At 55.8% G+C, this 21,055-nt stretch overlaps 2 protein-coding genes across 8 annotated transcripts in view; both read left to right on the top strand.

Annotated features, from left to right (window-relative positions):
• P2RY6 (pyrimidinergic receptor P2Y6) overlaps positions 1-10,543 on the top strand; it is a 39,992-nt gene extending 29,449 nt beyond the window's left edge. For 5 of the 7 annotated variants that reach the window (XM_003923436.3, XM_003923434.3, XM_074400960.1 and 2 more), the window contains 2 exons: positions 3,629-3,714; positions 4,359-10,543. In XM_003923436.3, coding sequence (XP_003923485.1) covers positions 4,393-5,379 — 987 coding nt within the window. In that variant the 5' untranslated portion in view covers positions 3,629-3,714; positions 4,359-4,392 and the 3' untranslated portion in view covers positions 5,380-10,543. Of the gene's footprint in view, positions 1-9; positions 865-3,628; positions 3,715-4,358 lie in introns of those variants that run through there. The other 2 variants (XM_074400962.1, XM_074400963.1) reach the window with 2 other exon arrangements.
• Positions 10,544-13,335: 2,792 nt separating this feature from the next.
• The window catches only part of ARHGEF17 (Rho guanine nucleotide exchange factor 17), a 62,285-nt gene continuing 54,565 nt past the window's right edge, over positions 13,336-21,055 (top strand). The window contains exon 1 of the mRNA XM_039470892.2: positions 13,336-16,942. Within this exon, the coding sequence (XP_039326826.1) occupies positions 13,748-16,942 (3,195 nt within the window). The 5' untranslated portion in view covers positions 13,336-13,747. The remainder of the gene's footprint in view (positions 16,943-21,055) is intronic.

Below are 21,055 nucleotides of genomic sequence, written 5' to 3'. Positions count from 1 at the left end.
GTGAGGAGGGGCTGGGGAGCATGTGGCACAGGCCGCTGGGTTCTCAGGGGCTTCACATCTATCTCCACTGCCCACGTCCATCACTCCTCACGTGCTCTGCAGCTGCCATGTGGGAGGGGCAGTCACTGCGAAATGGGGGAACATGGGAGGATCTGGTGACACATAGTAGGTACTTGATAAATGTGTGTGGAGAAAAGGAGAAGAGGAGAAAAGGAGGGAGGGAGAGGGCTGCTGAGTAAGTTGATGTCTTAGTGGATTGCCACGTGGAGTGTTGGAAATAGATGCTCGGTGCTGGAAAGATGGGTACACGGACATGTTGGTGAGTGAGCTGTTGAATGAGGGAAGGAAGGCTGGATGAGGGAGCGAGTGTTTGGGAGGAGGAATGTTCACCCCGTGGCTCTGAGTGTTACAGCTAAAGGAGGAGCTGAGAGCTCTCGAATCCCTGCCCTACCCACTTGACAGCTGAGAAGACCGAGAGAGGGCTGGGCAGAAAGAAAATTGCTGGTTCTGTGGCCCGGCAGCCTCTGGTTCTCCCCTATCCCTCTTCCTCTGCCCCCATCCCCTGCTTTCCCCTACTGGGATTGGGGAATGTTCCGGGAAGGATGCCTTTTTTCCACCTCTTTGCTCCTTTAAACCCAGTTTCCGCCAGGCACTAGGCGTGGTGTTGGGGATGGGAGGGAGCCGGTGGCCCCCACAGGGGCTCTTTTAGTCAGAGCCAGCCCTGCCAGGAAGCAGAGGAAGCTGCTCACCCTGTCAGAGGAGTTGCAGCGTGGCCGAGGCAGGAGAGTGGGAGTCTCAGCTCTGGCTTCCCTTTCCCCGACACACTTGGGACCACCAGCGTGCTGCAGGGACAGGAGGCTGCCTGTGAGTGTGGGTGCGTCGTGGGCCCATGGGTCAGTGCAGGGGTTGGGGGTGGGGGGCGGCTGCACACAGGGAACTGTGACTGAGGGTGGGCTGGGGTCAGTGCTGACCTAAAGGAGGCCCACAGAGTTGGGGGGCCCCAGAGAAAGGGAGAAAAGGCCCAGAAAGGAAGAAGCAAGGTGAGCTCTGAAGCTAGATAGACACAGGATTTTGACAAATGCAGATGAGTTGAATGGCACTTTGTGTGAAGGGAACAGTGGAGCTGGGAGGCTGGAGAGGGAGTCTGGCTCTCCGGTTGCCACTGGCTGTGTGGCCGTCTCCATGTCTTGGGGATGTGATGAGAGGGGAAGGGGCAAGGGTGGCGGGAGGAGTAGAGTGGACCTGACATACTTCGGACAGGGCTGGAGGGCTTGGCAGGGTCTTGAATGTCAGGAAAAGGGTTTGGGCTTTTCCCCAGAGGGCAGAGGGATGCGAAGAAGGGTGTAGTCAGAGCCAGTTATTGGCAAGCCCCCACCACGGGGAGAGTCCAGCTCAGGAAGAGGCTGGGATCTGTTCTGGTCCCAGACTTAGGAACCGAGAGCTGGTGAGTGATGTGAGAGCTGAGATCAGCTGCTGCCTGGAGGTGGGACCCAAGCAAATCCCCGTCGAGGCCAGCCCCCACCCCGGAACTGGGAGAACAGCTCAGCTCTCCTAGGCCCTCAAAAGTAGACCAGGGAACTGGGGCGACTGCCAGGCCAGTCTTTCCTGACACAGCCCTGAAGGTTTGCCCTGGATCCCCTCCTGCAACCCCCTGCCTCCTTCCAAGAGGGAAGGGAGGTGGTCCCAGGAGGATCAGTCTTGCCAGCGCAGGGGAGAGGCAGCCTGCAGTCCCCAGGCATCTAAGACAGAGGGTTGTCCCTGGGGGTGGGATCTGAGGGTGAGGGCCACCCAAAGGAAGGTTGAAGGACACAGCACCCCTCTAACACCTTCTTCTCCTCAAAACCCTCTTCCCTTGCAGACTGGTCTCCTCAGACTCTGTGTGAGGAGGGAGGCAAGGAGGGCCAGAGGCTGCCTCTCGAAGATCAACCCCATGGAACTAGCAGTTTTCTTTCTCCTTAGAGTTCTTTGTCAGACCCTGAGTGAGAGGAGACCAGTCTGCAAGGACAGAGGGTTACGGCGAGAAGGAGAACATGGTCGAAGGGCGCTGTGTCCCTCAGGCTTCCTCCTCACCCGGCTGTCCTTACACCCTTCTCCATCCATGGACATCCTCCTAAACACCTGGGCCTTGCTCTGTCTTTCATCCTGCTCTGAAAAGTCTCCTCCATCCAGTGGCTCACACTGGTCTCCTCCATCAGACTAGCCTATCTGTATCTGTATCCCTGTATCTCCATGTCCACCTTTAGACTATACCTTCCTGTATCTAGCTGGCAGGGTGGACTCAGTGAATGCCTGCCATGTGAAAACAAAAGAATGAACACGTGAATGAGAATGGCCTGAACCAAGGAATGAAGAGATGAGTGGACGTTCTCCGCTTGTGCTAATCCTGGCTTCCTGGCTCTGCTATGGCGGAGCTGGTGTGTTTCTTCCTCTGACCTCCCCGTGGTGCCTACCTTGTCCTAGCTGGGCACCCAGCACTCCTAGCATACGGGCTAAAGCCCCACAAAGAATCTTTGATAACTAAAGGTGGCATGGGGTATGGGATGCAGACTACAGAATGCAACATTATCATTTTGCCCAGAATTGAGGTAAAATAGCTTCACCAAAATGAAACTCTAAGTTGGGAGGCATGTATTTTTCTCTGATATAACTTTTTAAAATCCCATAACCTTACTTAGTAGGTATATTAAGAACAGCAAACACTTGGCCCCATGCCAGGCACTGATCTTCACAACAACCTTATAAGGCAGGTACTATCTCATCTCATTTTACAGACGAGGAATCTGGAGGACTGAGGTTAACTAGTGTGCTCAAAGCACACAGCTCATCCATGGCATAGCTGGGATTTGAATCTGAGCATCTGGATCAGAATCTGTATACTTTGCCTGAACCCTTTACCACCTACTGAGTGCATCTGCAGGACTTCATATTTTTTCTGGGCCTCAGTTTTTCCCATCTGTAAAATGGAAAGAGAGGAGGATTAGACTCACTATCTCAAAGGCCCATTGGATTTAAGTTGCAAATTTTCTCTCGACACCAGTAATATGACAATGTCAGTTTAGAGTTGAATGTCTAGGAGTCAGACTTAACCCCAGCAGGGAACCCCTTAGGGTATTTGTGCCACTGGCTCTCCCAAAACCCAGCCTGAAAGAATGAGAGGAGGGAAAAGATGTAGAATGCAATGGCATGGCATTTACTGAGCACTACCGAATGTCATCACTGCACATGTCACTGATGAGGACACTGTGATATGCCCCGCATCACACAGCATGGAAGTGGGGGAGCAACATTTCAACCCAGGCCTGCCTAGCTCTGAAGTTGGCCAGGTAACCTATACATCCCATGTCACGGGCTACACTAAGCTGCCTCTTCTGGACTGGCAGCTGGGCTCTGGTTCTGACTCTGCTCTGACTCACGAAGAAAGAAGGAGCAGTCCCTGCCCCTCACTGTGTCCAGATAAACGAATGACAGAATGACATGGTCCCTCACCCATCCGCCTTCAGGGACACTGTTTTTACTCTGGGCGCCAGGGGGCGCTGTGGTGTCAGAGGCTCTGCCAAACCCACCTTTGTAGCCTCAAGTGGAAAGATGCAGTGGGGAACTGGGAATCACCTCCTTCCCTATTTTACAGATAACAAGACGTCTGCCAGAAGGACCATGGCTTTGGAAGGTGGAGTTCAGGCTGAGGAGATGGGTGCTGTCCTCAGTGAGCTCCTGGTGTGTGGACGCTTCATATTGGTTAACTAAGAGCTATCAGGGCCCTTTCTGCCCCAGACCCTGGGTTAAGACACAGAGAGACACGGGACCTGGCCCCTCTCCTCAAGCGAGTCCTGGTCTGTGAGAAGCACACAGATCCACCGTGACCAGTCTCCACACCTCAGGGAGCCTGGGGCAGCCCTGCACAGCATGATTTAGCGCTTATAACCTCGTGACATCCCTGAGAGGCAGGCACCACATTCCCCCGTTTTTCCAATGAAATGAAATCACCACCTCAAGGTCACATAGCAAATGCATAGCAGAGTTGGGATTCAAACCCAGGTCCATCAATCTCCACTAATAGAGAAAGAGACATATGACCAGGGCTTTGAAGGATGAATAGAAGTTCACTAGGAAGGGCTGAAGGAAAATGAGTACTACAGAAACAAAGTGAATCAGATTGCTCCCAAGCACGAGCTTTATTGTATCCCAAGTTTTCTCGGAAGTGAGGTCTGTGTGGGGCTTCCAGGGGGTGGTTAGAGTAGCAGAGTTGACAAAGTTGGTGCCCTCACTGTTCAGACAGGGAAATCAAGGCTCAAGTAGGGGCAGGGCCTGCTGGGTGGTGAGTGAGCACGTCACTGACAGGCTGTGTATTGCTTTCCTAGCCTTTCTGAATGTAGGAAATCCAGCTGGGCAGCCATGGAGCGGGACAATGGCACAGGCCAGGCTCTGGGCTTGCCACCTACCACCTGTGTCTTCCGTGAGAACTTCAAGCAACTGCTGCTACCACCTGTGTATTCGGCCGTGCTGGTGGCTGGCCTGCCACTGAACCTCTGCGTCATTGCCCAGATCTGCATGTCCCGCCGGGCCCTGACCCGCACAGCCGTGTACACCTTAAACCTCGCCCTGGCCGACCTACTGTATGCCTGCTCCCTGCCCCTGCTCATCTACAACTACGCCCAAGGTGACCACTGGCCCTTTGGCGACTTCGCCTGCCGCCTGGTCCGCTTCCTCTTCTATGCCAACCTGCACGGCAGCATCCTCTTCCTCACCTGCATCAGCTTCCAGCGCTACCTGGGCATCTGCCACCCGCTGGCGCCCTGGCACAAACGGGGGGGCCGCCGGGCCGCCTGGCTAGTGTGTGTAGCCGTGTGGCTGGCCGTGACAGCCCAGTGCCTGCCCACAGCCATCTTTGCTGCCACAGGCATCCAGCGTAACCGCACCGTTTGCTATGACCTCAGCCCGCCCGACCTGGCCACCAGCTACATGCCCTATGGCATGGCTCTCACTGTCATCGGCTTCCTGCTGCCCTTTGCTGCCCTGCTGGCCTGCTACTGTCTCCTGGCTCGCCGCCTGTGCCGCCAGGATGGCCCTGCAGGGCCTGTAGCCCAGGAGCGGCGTGGCAAGGCGGCCCGTATGGCAGTGGTGGTGGCCGCTGCCTTTGCCATCAGCTTCCTGCCTTTTCACATCACCAAGACAGCCTACCTGGCAGTGCGCTCGGCACCGGGCATCTCCTGCCCTGTGCTGGAGGCCTTTGCAGCAGCCTACAAAGGCACGCGGCCGTTTGCCAGCGCCAACAGCGTGCTGGACCCCATCCTCTTCTACTTCACCCAGAAGAAGTTCCGCCGGCGGCCGAACGAGCTCCTACAGAAACTCACAGCCAAATGGCAGAGGCGGGGTTGCTGAGTCCTCTAGGGCCTGGGCAACCTTTACGTTTGCCATTGTGACTGGGACTCTGGGAGCCCCACCAACCCCAAACCATGCAGGGAATTAGAGCTCAGCTCATTGGGCATGGAGTAAAGTCCCTCACAGGACCCAGAAACTCACCAACAACTATTTATTCAGCCCTTCTCTGGCCCAGGCCGTGTGGGCATGGAGATGGACAGGCCTGAGCCTGGCTCTTGAGAGGTCCCAGTCAGCCATGGAGAGCTGGGGAAACCACGTTAAGGTGCTCACAAAAATACAGTGTGACATGTACTGTCATCAAGGGGTATCGGCTGGGTGTGGTGGCTCACGCCTGTAATCCAAACACTTTGGAAGCCAAGGCAGGCGGATCACCTGAGGTCGGGAGTTCAAGACCAGCCTGACCAACATGGTGAAACCCCATCTTATAAAAAAAGGGGGGGGTATGCTCCATGCTTTGAGTCACCAAAGAAGGGGATGAGGGAAGATGAGAGTGGGAAGTGAGAGCTTCTGGGAAGGGGCATTTGATCTGGGTTTTGAGGATGACTATGAGCTCTCTGGAGAGGAGGGATATTCCATTTATTTAGTAAGCCTTTACTGATACCTTGTGCTCAGGCCTGGGTTGGTTCTGAGACCCTAGAAGAACCAGTGCTAGCCCTGATCCATACAGGCTCCCAACTGCTGGAAGTACGGACTGGCACAGCAACATCAGGGTTGTACAGAGGGAAGCATGGCTGCGGGGAGGGGGTACCCAGAGTGTGGTCATGACCCAGTCCAAGGAGTCAGGAAAGACCTCTCTGAGGAGGGAACATCTGAGGTAGGTGTCGAGGGCTAAGTGGGAACTTGGCAAGCAGAAGTGGGGAGCACTTTAATGCAGCCCCAGTATGCTCTATGCATATCCGGTCGTGTCAGCCTCATGCTGGGCTCTGCCCTGGGCAGGCAGAGGACCAGAGCAGAGGATACATGGCCTTGAGTGTGTGAAAGCCGAGAAAACGGGAGCTGTGACTCAGTCACCCTCCAGACAAGGGCAAGAGTTGGCCAGATGCTCCAGGCTATGGGAGGTCAGTGAAGGGAGCAATAGGGTGGAGCTTCTTAGAAGAGGCAGGAGGTTGCCACTGGGCACAGTGGCTCATGTCTGTAATCCCAGCACTTTGGGAGGTTGAGGTGGGCTGATCACCTGAGGTCAGGAGTTCAAGACAAGCCTGACCAGCATGGAAAAACCCTACGTCCGCTAAATCTACAAAATTAGCTGGTGGCGCATACCTGTAATCCCAGCTACTCGGGAGGCTGAGACAGGAGAATTGCTTGAACCTGGGAGGTGGTGGTTGCAGTGAGCTGACATTGTGCCATTGCACTCCAGCCTGGGCAACAAAAGCGATACTCCATCTCAAAAAAAAAAAAAAGAAGAAGAAGAAGAGGCAGGAGGCCAAGTGTTCATGTGCTCATGTCTGTAATCTCAGCACTTTGGGAGGCCAAGGCAGGAGAAATGCTTGAGCCCAGGAGTCTGAGACCAGCCTGGACAATACAGTAAGACCCTGTCTTTACAAAAAAATTAAAATATTACCCTGGTGTGGTGGTGTGTGCCTGTAGAGCTACTCAGGAGGCTGAGGCACTGAGTTCAAGGTTATAGTAAGCTAGGATCATGCCAGTCCATTCCAGCCTGAGCAACAGAGGGAGACCCTGTTTCTAAAAAAATTAAGCCAGGAGTGGTGGCTCATGCCTGTAATCCCAGTACTTTGGAAGGCTGAGGCTGATGGATCACTTGAGGTCAGGAGTTTGAGACCAGCCTGGCCAACATGGCAAAACCTCTTCTCTACTACAAAAATTAGCTGGGTGTAGTGGCAGGCACTTGTAGCTCACGCTACTCCGGAGGCTGAAGCACAAGAATCACTTGAACCTGGGCGGGGAGGTTGCAGTGAGCTGAGATTGCACCACTGCACTCCAGCCTGGGTGACAGAGCAAGACTTTGTCTCAAAAGGAGAGAGAGAGAGAGAGAGAGAGAGAGAGAGAGAAATTGGCTGTAAAGCAACAGCAAGTTTCAATTAAAGGGGGATGGGTGGGGTGGGGTGGGGCCTGGGTGTGTGGAAGTGGGCAGCCAGGAAAAGATCTGGGTAGGGCGAGAGCATTCAGTGCAAGGATGAGCCCCAGATCCCTCTCCTTCATCCACCTCTTCAAATGTTCTTTCAACTGTGGGGTATCTTCTGTACCTAGGGTACCTCCACCAGGCCCCAAAGTGAGGGGAAACAACCGTTCAACATTGCTTCATTCTAAATGGAGGAGCCAGCAGCTTGAGAGCCTCAGGGCCACCGGGAGGCTGCTTTGTGGAGGTCCCATGGCTGGAAGTCTACTGACTGGTCTCATGACAGACTGTTCCGCTGTGTTCCACCCCTGCCCTCTCTGGCCCATCGTTCTGACCTGTGGGTACCCAGAAAGCTGCCTTGAGGCCATCTCCTAAGGAGGCGGGTCAAAAACAGATCTGAGCCTTAAAAAGCCTTGGAAAAGCATCTTTACCAAAGGTCCCTGGAGGAGACAGCAAAGGGGAATTACATCCTCCACCAAATCCTCTTCCCCTCTGAGAACCGGCCCTTGGCCACTCCTTTGCAGCTCCTCATTCTCTCTGCCATTTTTTCTCATTTCTCCTCCCTGACTCCTCCCCGTCACTTCTTCTCCAGTCCTTGTGCCCTCCTCCCAGATCTGATTTTCTTATGTAGAACAACCTAGCCTGCCCTTGGCTGCTGGTGCACCACACAGACCCTGTAAGCCAAGAACGAGCCCTGGCTAACAGTCTTTTTAGAAGGCAAAGCATGGAGGGGAAGGACTGTATAGTTTATGCAACATTTTGGAAAAACCTTTAGCTCCACCTAGTCCCCAAGGCTACTGGGCAGTAGGGTCATTTAGAGAGGGGCATTGGAGGAGTTAACTCCATCGTAATGTCACGGGTGTGCTTGCAGCTGGCTGAGGAAGTGGGAAAACCAGGCCCAACCCACCCTGGGAAGCCATTCAAAGTGTCCTTGCTAGAGAGGCAGACCACTTGTACAGAAGGAACTTTCACTCATGACCACAGTGAGACCGGCGTGTGTTAGAAGACAGAGGCTGGTTTTCGTTCCCTGTACCATGCCCTGCCGTGCCAAGCAGGACACATAGGACCCACCTTGCATCTAGCTCCGAGTCTCAGAGCAATCTTCTCAGTTGCCTGGGATGGGGGCTAGGGGATAGTGAGAGCAAGGGCAGAGGACAGGGCCTCTGCTCATAGCCCACCTGAGCCCCTGTAGAGAGTCCCAGATGACTGTCCCAGCTGACTTCCAAGAGCTGTGACCCTTTGGTTAGTCTTCCAGGAGTGGAAATTGTGACCCATAGGTAAATTCCATTTCAAGCTTCCCTTTGTGAGGCTGACAAGTCCGAATGGCCAGAATGGGCTATATGGGCATGCGACAATATGGGTAAATCTTAGCAGTATGACATTAAGAAAAAAGAAGTAACAACAAATTATGTACAGCAAAATGCACCCCCCCCCTTTTTTTTGAGACAGTCTTGCTCTGTTGCCCAGGCTGGAGTGCAGTGGTGCAGTCTTGGCTTACTGCAACCTCCACCTCCTGGGTTCGAGTGATTCTCCTGTCTCGGCCTCCCAAAAAGCTGGGATTACAGACATGCACCACCACGCCCAGCTACTTTTTGTATTTTTAGTAGAGACAGCGTTTCACCATGTTGGCCAGGCTTGTCTTGAACTCCTGGCCGCAAGCAATCCACCTGCCTCAGCCTCCCAAAGTGCTAGGATTACAGGTGTGAGCCACCATGTCCAGCAGGATGCTCTTTTAAAAAGTTAAGAACAACTAAAATGAAAATATATAGTTTGAAGGAATATGCAGATGCAATAGAACCATATAAAAAGGAAAGCAAGAGAATGCTGAACACAAGATTTGAGATTATTTTCTGTGTGGTGGGACAGCAGGAGGATGGGGGAAGAACTATATAATAAGATGTGAATTATTATAAAGGTCCTACTTGTTTTGTTTTTTGGAGAAAGCCAATTAAATAACTGATAAGACTATATCAGAAACAAAATATAAAAAATCACATCCGATGTGCTTAAGGTCTAATTATATAGGAAAAGGGGCAATCTCAGATAGTTTCTCTTTAGCTTTGGAATGGAGTCAGAGGAGTCAGATTTCCCCCTAAGACAGTTCCTTCATGGAGCTCATTGCTTCTTGGGGTCCCCACACTCATCATTTATCTCCCTCTTAAGCACAGTTGCTCCTTGACTTACAATGTGGTTAAATCCCAGTGAACCCATTGAAGATATCATAAGTCAAAAAGACATTTAATACACCTAGCCTACATCAGAGCTTAGCCTAACTCACCTTAAACAGGCCCAGAATGCGTCCATAGCCTAGAGTTGGGCAAAAATCATCTAACACAAAGCCTATTTTGTAATAAAATGCTGAATATCTCATGTAATTTATTGAATACTGAAAGTGAAAAACAGAATGATTGTATGTGTGTTTAAAGTATAGTTTCTACTGGATGTACATAGCTTTTGCATCATCATAAAGTAAAAAAATCATTAAGTTGAAACCTCATGAGCTGGGGACCATCTGTACTTGAAGCCCATCATTGGCCATGAGCTGTAACCTTAAAAACCTTCCCATCTTGGGATTCTCCAAGGGATTCCATGGTCCTCACTTCACTAGATCACCATGACTCACTGGATAGATGGGCTATTGTTTTCATTACCCTTTCATAGATGAGAAGCCTGGGGTCCAGAGAAAAGAGAGTGAACTGTGGAAACCGAGCTTCAAAACCCCAGCAGAGTGTTTTTCTCTCCCCACTCTGGTGCCCAGTGCTCACAGCCTCCTACCAGATAAGTCTTCTTGGAGCTAAAAATTGCTATACATAATTACCAAGCACCACAAAAATTCCAGAACCAGGTCGGGCACGGTGGCTCAAGCCTGTAATCCCAGCACTTTGGGAGGCTAAGGCGGGTGGATCACGAGGTCAAAAGTTCGAGACCATCCTGGTCAACGTGGTGAAACCCCATCTCTACTAAAAATACAAAAAATTAGCTAGGCATGGTGGCGCGTGCCTATAATCCCAGCTACTCAGGAGGCTGAGGCAGGAGAATTGCCTGAATCCAGGAGGCAGAGGTTGCGGTGAGCCGAGATCATGCCATTGCACTCCAGCCTGGGTAAAAAAAAAAAAAAAAAAAAAAAAAAAAAATTCCAGAACCCTCTGTTCATGGAAGATAACTTTGCCTTATCCTGGATCATAAGGAGCTGGGTGGGGGTGGAGGATTCATGAAACACTGGAAGCAACCAAGCCACTCTCAGATTGTGTGAGCTTCCCTTTGGACAGAGACTCAGTCTAGATCCTTAAACTCCTTCCCTCCCCACCAAGAGGATTCCTGAGCCAAAGGCCCCAGCCAGTTCACCTCAAGGCCAAGCCACAGAACTCTGGGACCCCGTTACCTCAACCTCCACTTCTCTCTGTCCATTTGCCCATCTGTGATATAGGATAAAGGATTCTCTCCCAGAAGTGACAAGGAGGTGGAAAAGTACAAATTTCAGTTGGTAGGAGTCATCATTATGGGGGGAAGAGAGTGACTCCTGGAACGAGAGTCCTGTCCCCCATCCCTCCACAACTCACCCCTCCCCAGCTCACCCCACAACACATACCAAAACATGCCCCAAAGAGTAGAAAGAAAATACTAAAGGAGGTGAGAGTCTGACATCAAATGCCAGAGTCAGAGAGGGCATTCTTGGGGAAACATGACCCACTCCTCACTTTTCAGACACAGGCAAGTGCAGGGATTTACTTGAGGTCACAGAGTAAGGCAGAGCAGACAGGCACAGGCCGCCAGGGATCTCTTTTATCAATTTCCTCGAGTAGATGGGGAGATTTACTCCTTGGCCCCCTGGAGGCACAGCTGAGATGAGGTTGAGGTGGGGAACTCCCTGGATGCTAATCTCAACTCAGAGAAGTGTTTTCTCACTACAGAGATATTTCACAACCCAAGAGGCTGCCCAGAGGGTGGAGAGTGGCCTCCTCATTCTGGGGATATATGAGTAGCAAGCAGGTTCTGGGTGTCTCGGCTGAGTCCTCCCTCTCTCATTCGGTAGTCCGGCAATCCTGGGTGTCTACCATTCTTTTCTACCCTCCTGCCTGCCCCTCTCCTCTGAACCCCGCCTCTCAGCCTAGTCTGGCCCAGCTACAGACTCCTTGGCTGGACCGGGTGGCAGTGGGATTGGCTGGGTAATGCACAGACTGCTGAATTAACCATGTGTCCCTGAGGCCTTGCTACTGGGGGTTGGAGGGGCCAGGGCAGTTTGACCAGGCCTGAAGACGGCTGGGCAGGGCTGGAGGGGCATGGGTCAGACCAGGTTATCCTCTGTTCCTGGGGAGAGTGAGCTCAGGCCGAAGGAGGAGAAGGAGGTGACTGGGGGCTCAAAAGAGCGAGAACCTCCTATAGAGGAGCATGGGGTTTGAAGCCCCTAAAATCTGAATTTTAGCAGGAGCTGCTATTTCCTGACTTGCATAGTGGTCAAAGTTACTTCTCCTTCATGGCCCACAGGGAAGGGGTAATAATATCTATTCCCAAGGGTGGTTTGTGGATTTAAAAAAATAAGTGAAATAACATTGCCCACACATCATAGGTACACCACACATTTTCATTTGTTCCTTCATTCATATATAGGGTCATGCATTTGAGTTGTGGGGTTAGGATGAATGGGATCTAGAGGCAGGTTGGGGTGGGCAAAGGGATGATGCCCCAATACCCAGAACACTGCGAGACTCGCCCTAAGGAGGCAGGAGTGGGAGGGGAGCTCAAGTGAGGGATCGGCGTGAAGCCGGAGAAACAACCTACACTTTCCCTGCCAGGAAGGTAGAGCAGCTGGAGGTAAGAGTACAGGTTTGGCAGTGGGAAGTCAAGGGCGTTCCCATCGAAGCTCCTTTTGTGTGTAAAGCCTAAGGAGGAGCACTGCGCTTTGCGAAGGTCTGAAAAAGACTAAGGGGATTAGGTAATGACTGAAAGGAAGTTTTCCCAACTCCCCGCTTTTTTGAGGATGGGGTGCTGCTTTAACTGTCCAGGAAAATCAGGCCGCGAGGGGGCGCAAGAACCGCGTACTCCGGGGCTCGGAGCAAAGAGGGGCTCCGGCATCCAGGCGGAAAGTCCAGAAGCGCAGCCAGACGACGGGGGCAGGTGGGAGGCGTGGCAGCTGGAAGAGTAGGGGTGGGGGCGCGGTCATGAAGGGTGGGACTTCGGGAGCGGCGCTGGGCGGGTTGGGGGCCGATCAGAGCTGAACTGGCGGCAGGGAGGAGGGACGGGCGGGACGTTTGGGAGCCAGATTGGGGGGGGGCAAGGGCGTGGCTTCAGGCGAATTCGCCGCAGACGGCGCACGGGGAGAGGGCGGGGGAGAGGGCGAGGGCGGGGGAGAGGGCGGGGGCGGGGGAGAGGGCGAGGGCGGGGGAGAGGGCGGGGGCGGGGGAGAGGGCGGGGGCGGGAGCGACCGGCCTTCTAGTCCGCCCGCGGCTCCCGAGTCTACCGCTGGAGCCGAGTCCCACCCCTTTCCCGGCCCAGAGAGTGTGCGTCTGCGTGCACCTGAGTGTCAGTGTGTACGAGAGTTTGTGGGTCCGACGTTGCCATGTTGGAACCCCTCGGGCAGGAGGTGTTTCCGCGCGGAAGCGGCTGGCCCGCGGTGGGCGCTGAGCTGAGCACGCTCAGCGGTTGCGTGTATCTCAGCGAGTCCCCGGGGCAGCTCGGCCCGCTGGGCTCCCGAGGGACTTTTATGGAGGACCGGAGGGTCACCTCAGCTTGCAAGTCCTCCAGGAGGCTTTTTCTTCTTCGGCTCCTCCCCGATTCCCTCCCACCAGCCGGTTCCCAGGCTCGCGCACAGCCGGAGCCCACCCCCTCTTTTGGGCGCGAGGCCCCGCCCCCCGCCCCCTTTCCTCTGCCACAAAGTTTATTTGCAACAAAAGGGTGCCAGGAGTGCGCAGCCAAGTGGGAGGGAGCGGGAGCCGGAGCGGGAGAGCGAGGCCGCTAGGCGGGCGGGCGCAGAGTCGAGGAATCAAGCGCTGGGATCCCGCCCAGGCGGAGCCGCGGTGTCTCTGGTCGCTGCGGCCGCGGCGGAGGCTGGGCCTGGGGGTCGGAGCTCAGGCAGCAGGGGCCGCCGGGAATGGAGACGTTGCGGCTGGTGGCCACAGAAACTTGAGCCGCGGCAGGGAAACCTCTGCTCGGGTCTCTGCGCCCTCCTCCCACACCCCCGTGCGCTGCTTTGGGCGCCGGCCGCTGCGCTCCTAAGGAGCAGGGGCGCAGCCGGGTGGGGGGGGTTGGCCGCGGCTCCCCGAGGCCAGCCCCCCCGGAGTGAGTGCCGCCACCATGGCGGACGGGGCACCCCGGCCCCAGCTTTACCGCAGCGTCTCGTTTAAGCTGCTGGAGCGCTGGAGCGGCGGCCCCGGGCCCAGGGAGAAGGACACGGACACCCCCGGCTTGCGGCGCCGCGCCTCGTGCCGGCCGACCGCGGCTGTCCCGGGCCAGCCCTCTCGGCGCGTGTCCAAGCTGGCGTCGGGGCCCCCGGCAGCCCCCGCGCAGCCGCGCCCGCTCCGCAGCCTCTCGCCGTCGGTGCGCCAGCTCTCTCGGCGCTTCGACGCTCCGCGTCTGGACGACTGCTCTGCTGGGGCCCGGGACGGGGGCGTCTTCCCCGGGGCCGCAGAAGAAGCGGTCGAGGGCGCCGCGCGAGGGGCCTGGCCCAGAGTCACCGAGATGCGCAAGCTCTTCGGCGGTCCTGGCTCCAGGAGGCCCAGCGCAGACTCTGAGGCCTCGGGAACGCCCAGCCCCGACGGTGCCGTGTGGGAGCCTCCGTCTCGGGAGTCGCGGCAGCCACCGACACCACCTCCTCGGACATGCTTCCCCTTGGCGGGTCTGCGTTCGGCGCGGCCACTGCCCGGGCCGGGGACCGAAGGGAGGCCACGCCGGCAGCAGCAGCAACAGGAGCGGGCGCAGCGTCCAGCGGATGGTTTACATTCTTGGCATATCTTCTCCCAACCGCAGGCCGGGGCCCGGGCCTCCTGCTCCTCCTCCTCCTCCATCGCCTCCTCCTATCCTGTCAGCCGCAGCCGCGCTGCCAGCTCCAGCGAGGAGGAAGAGGAGGGCCCGCCGCAGCCGCCTGGGGCCCAGAGTCCGGCCTACCACGGCGGCCACTCCTCGGGCAGTGACGACGACCGAGACGGTGAGGGCAGCCACCGCTGGAGAGGGAGGCCCGGGCTCAGGCCTGGAAGCTCCCTATTGGATCAGGACTGCAGGCCTGACAGTGATGGGTTAAATCTGAGCAGCATGGACTCAGCAGGGGGAGCCGTGAGCCCCCAGACCCCTACATCTCCAAGAGTCCCTAGAGAAGAAGGACTCCGGGAATGGGGTAGTGGCTCTCCGCCCTGCGTCCCAGGTCCCCAGGAGGGACTTCGGCCTACGTCCGACTCTGTGGGAGGAGCTTTCCGCGTGGCCAAGGTGAGCTTTCCCTCATACCTGGTCAGCCCCGCAGGCTCCCGCGGTAGCAGCCGTTATTCCAGCACGGAGACCCTTAAGGATGATGACCTCTGGTCTAGCAGGGGTTCTGGGGGCTGGAGCGTGTGCCGCTCCCCTAGCTTTGGAGCTGGGGAAGGGCTTCTGCGGCCTCAGCCTCGAACTCGTGCCAAGGGACCTGGGGGCACCACTAGGGCATTGATGGATGGAGGATTTGAGCCGGAAAAGAATCGTCAGCGGAAGTCCCTGTCAAATCCAGATATCGCCTCAGAGACCCTGACGCTTCTCAGTTTCTTGCGCTCAGATCTTTCAGAGCTGAGGGTCCGAAAACCTGGTGGGAGCCCCGGGGACCGTGAAAGCAGCCCCCTAGATGGCAGAGACTCAGCATCCGCAGGTGGCCCCGTGGGGCAACTTGGACCCATGCGGGTTCCAGCCCCAGCGTCACCTGGCACACGCCCCACACTCAAGGACTTGACAGCCACCCTACGGAGAGCAAAGTCATTCACCTGCTCCGAGAAGCCCATGGCCCGCCGCCTGCCCCGTGCCAGTGCCCTGAAGCCCAGCTCCTCCGAGCTCCTTCTGGCAGGCCCTGGTGCTGAGGAGGATCCGCTGCCCCTCATCATCCAAGACCAGTATGTGCAGGAGGCCCGCCAGGTTTTTGAGAAGATCCAGCGCATGGGTGCCCAGCAGGATGATGGAAGCGATGTCCCCCCTGGAAGCCCTGACTGGTCAGGGGACGTCACCCGAGGACAGCGGTCCCAGGAGGAGCTCTCGGGCCCTGAGTCCAGTCTGACAGATGAGGGCATTGGGGCAGACCCGGAGCCTCCTGTTGCAGCCTTTTGCGGCCTGGGTACCACAGGGATGTGGCGACCCCTTTCCTCATCCTCGGCCCAGACGAACCACCATGGCCCTGGGACTGAGGACAGTCTGGTTGGGTGGGCCTTGGTGTCCCCTGAGACCCCTCCCACACCAGGTGCCCTCCGCCGCCGCCGAAAACTCCCACCTTCAGGTTCTGGTGGGAGTGAATTGAGCAATGGGGAGGCAGGTGAGGCCTACAGGTCCCTGAGTGACCCAATTCCTCAGCGCCACCGGGCTGCCACCTCTGAGGAGCCCACTGGGTTCTCTGTGGACAGCAACCTCCTGGGCTCATTGAGCCCCAAGACAGGGCTCCCTGCGACCTCAGCCATGGATGATGGCTTGACCAGCGGTCACAGTGACTGGTCTGTGGGCAGTGAAGAGAGCAAGGGCTATCAGGAGGTTATTCAGAGCATAGTTCAGGGGCCTGGCACCCTGGGGCGTGTGGTGGACGACAGGACTGCTGGCAAAGCCCCTAAGAAGAAATCCCTGAGTGACCCTAGCCGCCGTGGGGAGCTGGCTGGGCCTGGATTCGATGGCCCTGGAGGGGAGCCCATCCGAGAAGTTGAGCCAGTGCTGCCTCCATCCAGCAGCGAGCCCATCCTTGTAGAGCAGCGGGCAGAGCCAGAAGAGCCGGGTGCTGCCAGGAGCCGGGCACAGTCTGAAAGGGCCCTACCCGAGGCTCTGCCTCCCCCCACCACTGCCCATCGAAACTTTCACTTTGACCCCAAGCTGGCTGACATTCTGTCCCCAAGGCTAATCCGCCGAGGCTCCAAGAAGCGCCCAGCTCGAAGTAGTCACCAGGAGCTTCGGAGAGATGAGGGCAGTCAGGACCAGACTGGTGGCCTGTCTCGGGCCCGGCCCTCCTCCAAACACGTTCGCCATGCCAGTGTGCCCGCCACCTTCATGCCTATTGTGGTGCCTGAGACACCGACTTCTGTCGTCGCCCCTGTGGCTGTGCCAGAGCCCATGAGCTTCCCTGCCCGAACCCATCCCACGTTGCAGGCACCATCGCTCGAGGACGTCACCAAGCAGTACATGCTGAACCTACACTCGGGTGAGGTCCCTGCCCCAGTGCCAGTGGACATGCCCTGCTTGCCTCTGGCTGTACCGCCCTCTGCTGAGGCCAAGGCCCCTGAGGCAACTTGGCCTCCAGATGAGCCTGCCCCTACCAGCAAGTGCTGCAGCAAGCCACAGGTGGTGAGTCCTTTGTGGGGAACCTTCAGGATGGGGCCAAAGGAGGGCTGTGAACGCCGACTTCACTGGGAGTCTTTTGCATTGTATTCACTGGGTAGGTGCCCAGGTGCTTTTCTGGTCCTGGAAGTGCCCATGCAGTTTTAAGAGTCTTAATGACACAGGGTCCTGTCTACTCCAGCCCTGTAGAAGTGTCAGTTTTCTGCTGGTGCTGATGGCAGAGGTTCTCCTCTGCTCCAGGTGTTCTGGGTGGTAATTACAAAGGATTCTTATCTTGTCCTTTGGATGTTTCTCAGGGACTGGTTTTGGAGATCCCTGTGTGGGTACTTGTTGGAGGAATGAGTGTGATGGCATCCAGCACAGGCTCAGTCCTTTCTCTGAGGCTTGCTGCTCTGTTGGCCAGACCTTTGATAGGAAATTTGGCTCAGGGGCCACAGTGGACATGGGTTTGCTCTTCCTCGTGTGGCTTTCCTATGACAGGTCATAACGTAGATGTGTTCCTGGACCTGGGAGAATTGCGGAGGTACAAGGCTTTACTTTACGGAGTAGCAGAGGCGGCTCTGGGTTCTTACCGCAGTTCTGTTCTGGCTGTGTGACATTGGCCTTTCTCTATGACTTAACCTCCCCATCTGTAAAATCAGAGGAGGTGGGTGGACAAGTGGTGCCTGTGTTTCCATCCAGCTGGTACTGTGCAGGTTTGGGGGAGCCTATGGGTTTGAGCTGGGGACTCTTGGGGCCTGAGTTCTGCCAGAGCCTCTTCAGATGATAAAAGCTTCTAGATGGGAGCTTCTAGGGGAGGATAGAGGCGGGTTGGGGGGGCGTTGCAGAGGCTGAGCAGCCAGGGCCCTTTAAAGAGGTCAGGGGTGGTTCTGGGCCCCATATTCAGGGCTGCCTGTATGGGTCCAGGGCAGGAGGGCAGTCCTGGTTTCCCCATCCTGTCTCCTTGCATCTTTTTCCCCACTCTACCCCCTCCCTGGTGACTCCGAGATGTACCCCTTTTCTGCCAGACCCCTGGCTCTGGGGGCTCACTGTCCCTGAGACCCCTCCTTCTCCTTTCTGGCTTCAGCTATCCCTGGAGTTTAGGCTGTGGATTCAGATGGGATCCAGATGGCATATGCCCTGGCATCTGGGCTGGGAGCTAGATTCCAGGCTCTGGATTCTGGGCTAAGCTCAGGGATGGCCAGCGGTTATTTCAACTGTGGCCTGTACTCCCGCTGTGCTCCCTGACTGTGAGAAGCCTGGAAGCTATAAACCCTGGACTGATTTGGTCACTCCTGTTCCCAGCGCTCTCACAACCCCTCTCAACTCCTTTTCTCTTTGTTTCTCTCTCCTTGTCTCCAATTCCCCTTGGTCCTGGCTCTGGAGTTTCTCATAGAGGCTGCGGAGAGAGTCAGCAGGCAGGGAGTGGGGAGCAGGGGTTTTGAACCTTTCCTTCCTTCTGAGTCCCAGCAAGGGCGTTTCCGTTGCCCCTGAACTCCAGTACTAGTTCTGTCTTTGGGAGGTGGGGGAGGGGAGGGAGAGAGCAGGGCTGGCTCTTGTCAGGAGTCTCCTCCCCAGTCTCCTGTTCCATATAATTATCTTCTGTGGGAGCCTTGAAGGCTCAAATGTGGGAGAGGACAGGAATAAACCATGGGACTCAGAGAGACTGAAGGTGGGTCGGGGGTGCTCCTAAGAGGAGGCTTTGGGACCCAGAGAGGAGGTGGGAGATTACAGAACTGGCCCCTGCCCCACCTCCCTTCACATTCTTCTGTACACCCTCCAACCCCTTTCTGGAGCTCTGAGGCAGGACAGATATGCTGTAACATGGGCTTCTCCCTGCCGTGAACAGAGGCCTCTGATCTCCAAGCCTTTGCCCACTCCAGGCCTCTCACTTTTCCAGGCCCAGCTTGATGTCCTCTTAGGGGGAGGGAACTGGTGGGTCTGTCATTAGAAGAGCAGGGTGTTTGCCTTGCTCTTCTAATCGTTGTGTGGTCTAGGATCCACCCTGCTTTGTGCCTCACTTTCGCCTTCCGTAAAATGGGGGTAATGGCTCCTGTCTGGCAGGCTCTCGTATGGTGAGTGGGTGGTGTGATCATTCCTTCCCTGGTAGCAGGAAAGAAGAAAAATGCAGGCTGCACTGCCCAGCTGCTTCTTGGCCAGCAGGCTTGGTTTCTGAATACAGGGCTGGGTCCTCTGGGGCCTCAGTATAACCTGGTGGACTGCAGTCGGCTCCAAAAAGATCCATCATCCTCCAATTTCCCACCCCCTCACAAAGCCTGGAAGTTCTCTCATCTGCTAGCTTGAACCCCTCCTGCTGTCCCCTTCCTTCTGGCTCTGGGAAGATGGGGAGCAGCTGTCTACCCACCCCCTCCTGGTGGCCTCTGTTGAGGAGACAATGTTCCCTTGTTTCAAGCCTGAGGCTCCAGTCACGCTCCCTGGGCTGTGGGTGGAGATGGTGTGGTATGGACTCCAGAATAAAAAGAGATGAGAGGAGCTGTCCTTCTTTGCTTCTGACAGTCCCTGGGGGCTGAGAGAACCCCCGTCCCTCACCAGGCTGTGGGGAATCCCTCACCCTTAAGTCTACATTCACGCTGTATGTGGCGTTGCCCCCTTTGCTGGGAGGTGGGAGACCTGGTATCAGGCCTAGCTAAGCCTCTGACTCACTCAGACCTGGACAGAGTCATCTTTGGCCCTCAGTTTTCTCATCTGTACAGTGGGAGGTTAGACTGCCTGGTCTGTGAGGCTCAGAAGGAGGGACTCTGTGAGGCTCAGAGGAGGGACTCAGCCTACAGGGGGTATCAAGTGAAATGGGAGGAGCCAGAGGTGTGGCTGGAGGGGAGAGGAAGGCAGTCATCTGCAATAGCTGTGTGAACCCAGGAGCACAGGCAGTAAGGGATCGCTCATTTATTCCAGGAACGCATGTGTATGTGCTGGGAGGTAAGGAGGCAGAACTGTCTGGTCTCCCTGCCCTGCCCCTCCCACACCCTCGTTACCTCCACTGAGGCCCACCGTAGCCTGGTTGGTCAACAGCTCTTCCTGTGAGGGAGGGCTTCCCCGACCCCAGCCCCAAGCGCCGAATCTTGCAGTCCCACCTTCTGCCCTCAGGTCCCTGATACCGGTTTGACACATGCCACAACTGTAGCCCACAGCAGGGAGTGACTTGTCTCTCAGCATCATAGGCGGATGACTCACAGAACATTTTTTTTTTTTTTTTTGAGACAGAGTTTCGCTCTTGTTGCCCAGGATGGAGTGCAACGGCGCAATCTCGGCTCACTCCAACCTCTGCTTTTCGGGTTCAAGTGATGTTCCTGCCTCAGCCTCTCGAGTAGCTGGGATTACAAGGCATGTGCCACCACATCCGGCTAATTTTGTATTTTTAGTAGAGACGGGGTTTCTCCATGTTGATCAGGCTGGTCTTGAACTCCCGACCTCAGGTGATCCACCCACCTCAGCCTCCCAAAGTGCTGGGATTACAGGCGTGAGCCACCTGTGCCTGGCAACTCACAAAACTTTAACATATTAGAATAGCAAGTAACCATGGCCAACATTTATCAAGTGCTTACTATATGTCAGATACTGTCTGTTTTCTTCAACTGTGAAAACTGTGGATATCTTACAGTGCAGACTTAGACTCAAAGATTGTTGAATTTACCCTAAATCCTAGCATATCAGTGTCTTAAAGGTGAAGGGACCCAAGGTGATTGGCCTGCCATCTGAGTAGGGGGGGACAAGTCAGGGACAGTTGGGGTGTCACCTCCACATCCCCAGCAGCCTGAACACTTTCATAGTGGTTATTTAATTCACTAGGGCCTGGGGTTGGGATGGGGAGAACTTTGAGACCCAGAAAGGAAGAATGCTAGGTCTAAGGTCACACAGCAAGGCTGGGCAGAGCCAGGCCCAGGCACCAGAACCCTGGCCTTGTTCCTGTCCACTCAGATCCACTCCCTACCTGGCCAGCTCCCTGCCTTACTGACGAAGGTCTGGCAACAGCTCTTCCAGTCACCCTTCTCTGTCTCCCCATGGTGGGCAACCCCCAGGGGTGGGGGTTCTCTCCTTCTTCCCCTTCTTGGCTCTTTGTGTGATTTTTCTATGGAAACTGGTTCTGGGGGGAAGGGAGAAAGCGATTAGGACACTTGGAAT

This window comes from Saimiri boliviensis, chromosome 6, assembly GCF_048565385.1.
Source record: "Saimiri boliviensis isolate mSaiBol1 chromosome 6, mSaiBol1.pri, whole genome shotgun sequence".
NCBI lineage: Eukaryota > Metazoa > Chordata > Mammalia > Primates > Cebidae > Saimiri > Saimiri boliviensis.
This window is presented reverse-complemented; position numbering and strand designations above follow the sequence as displayed.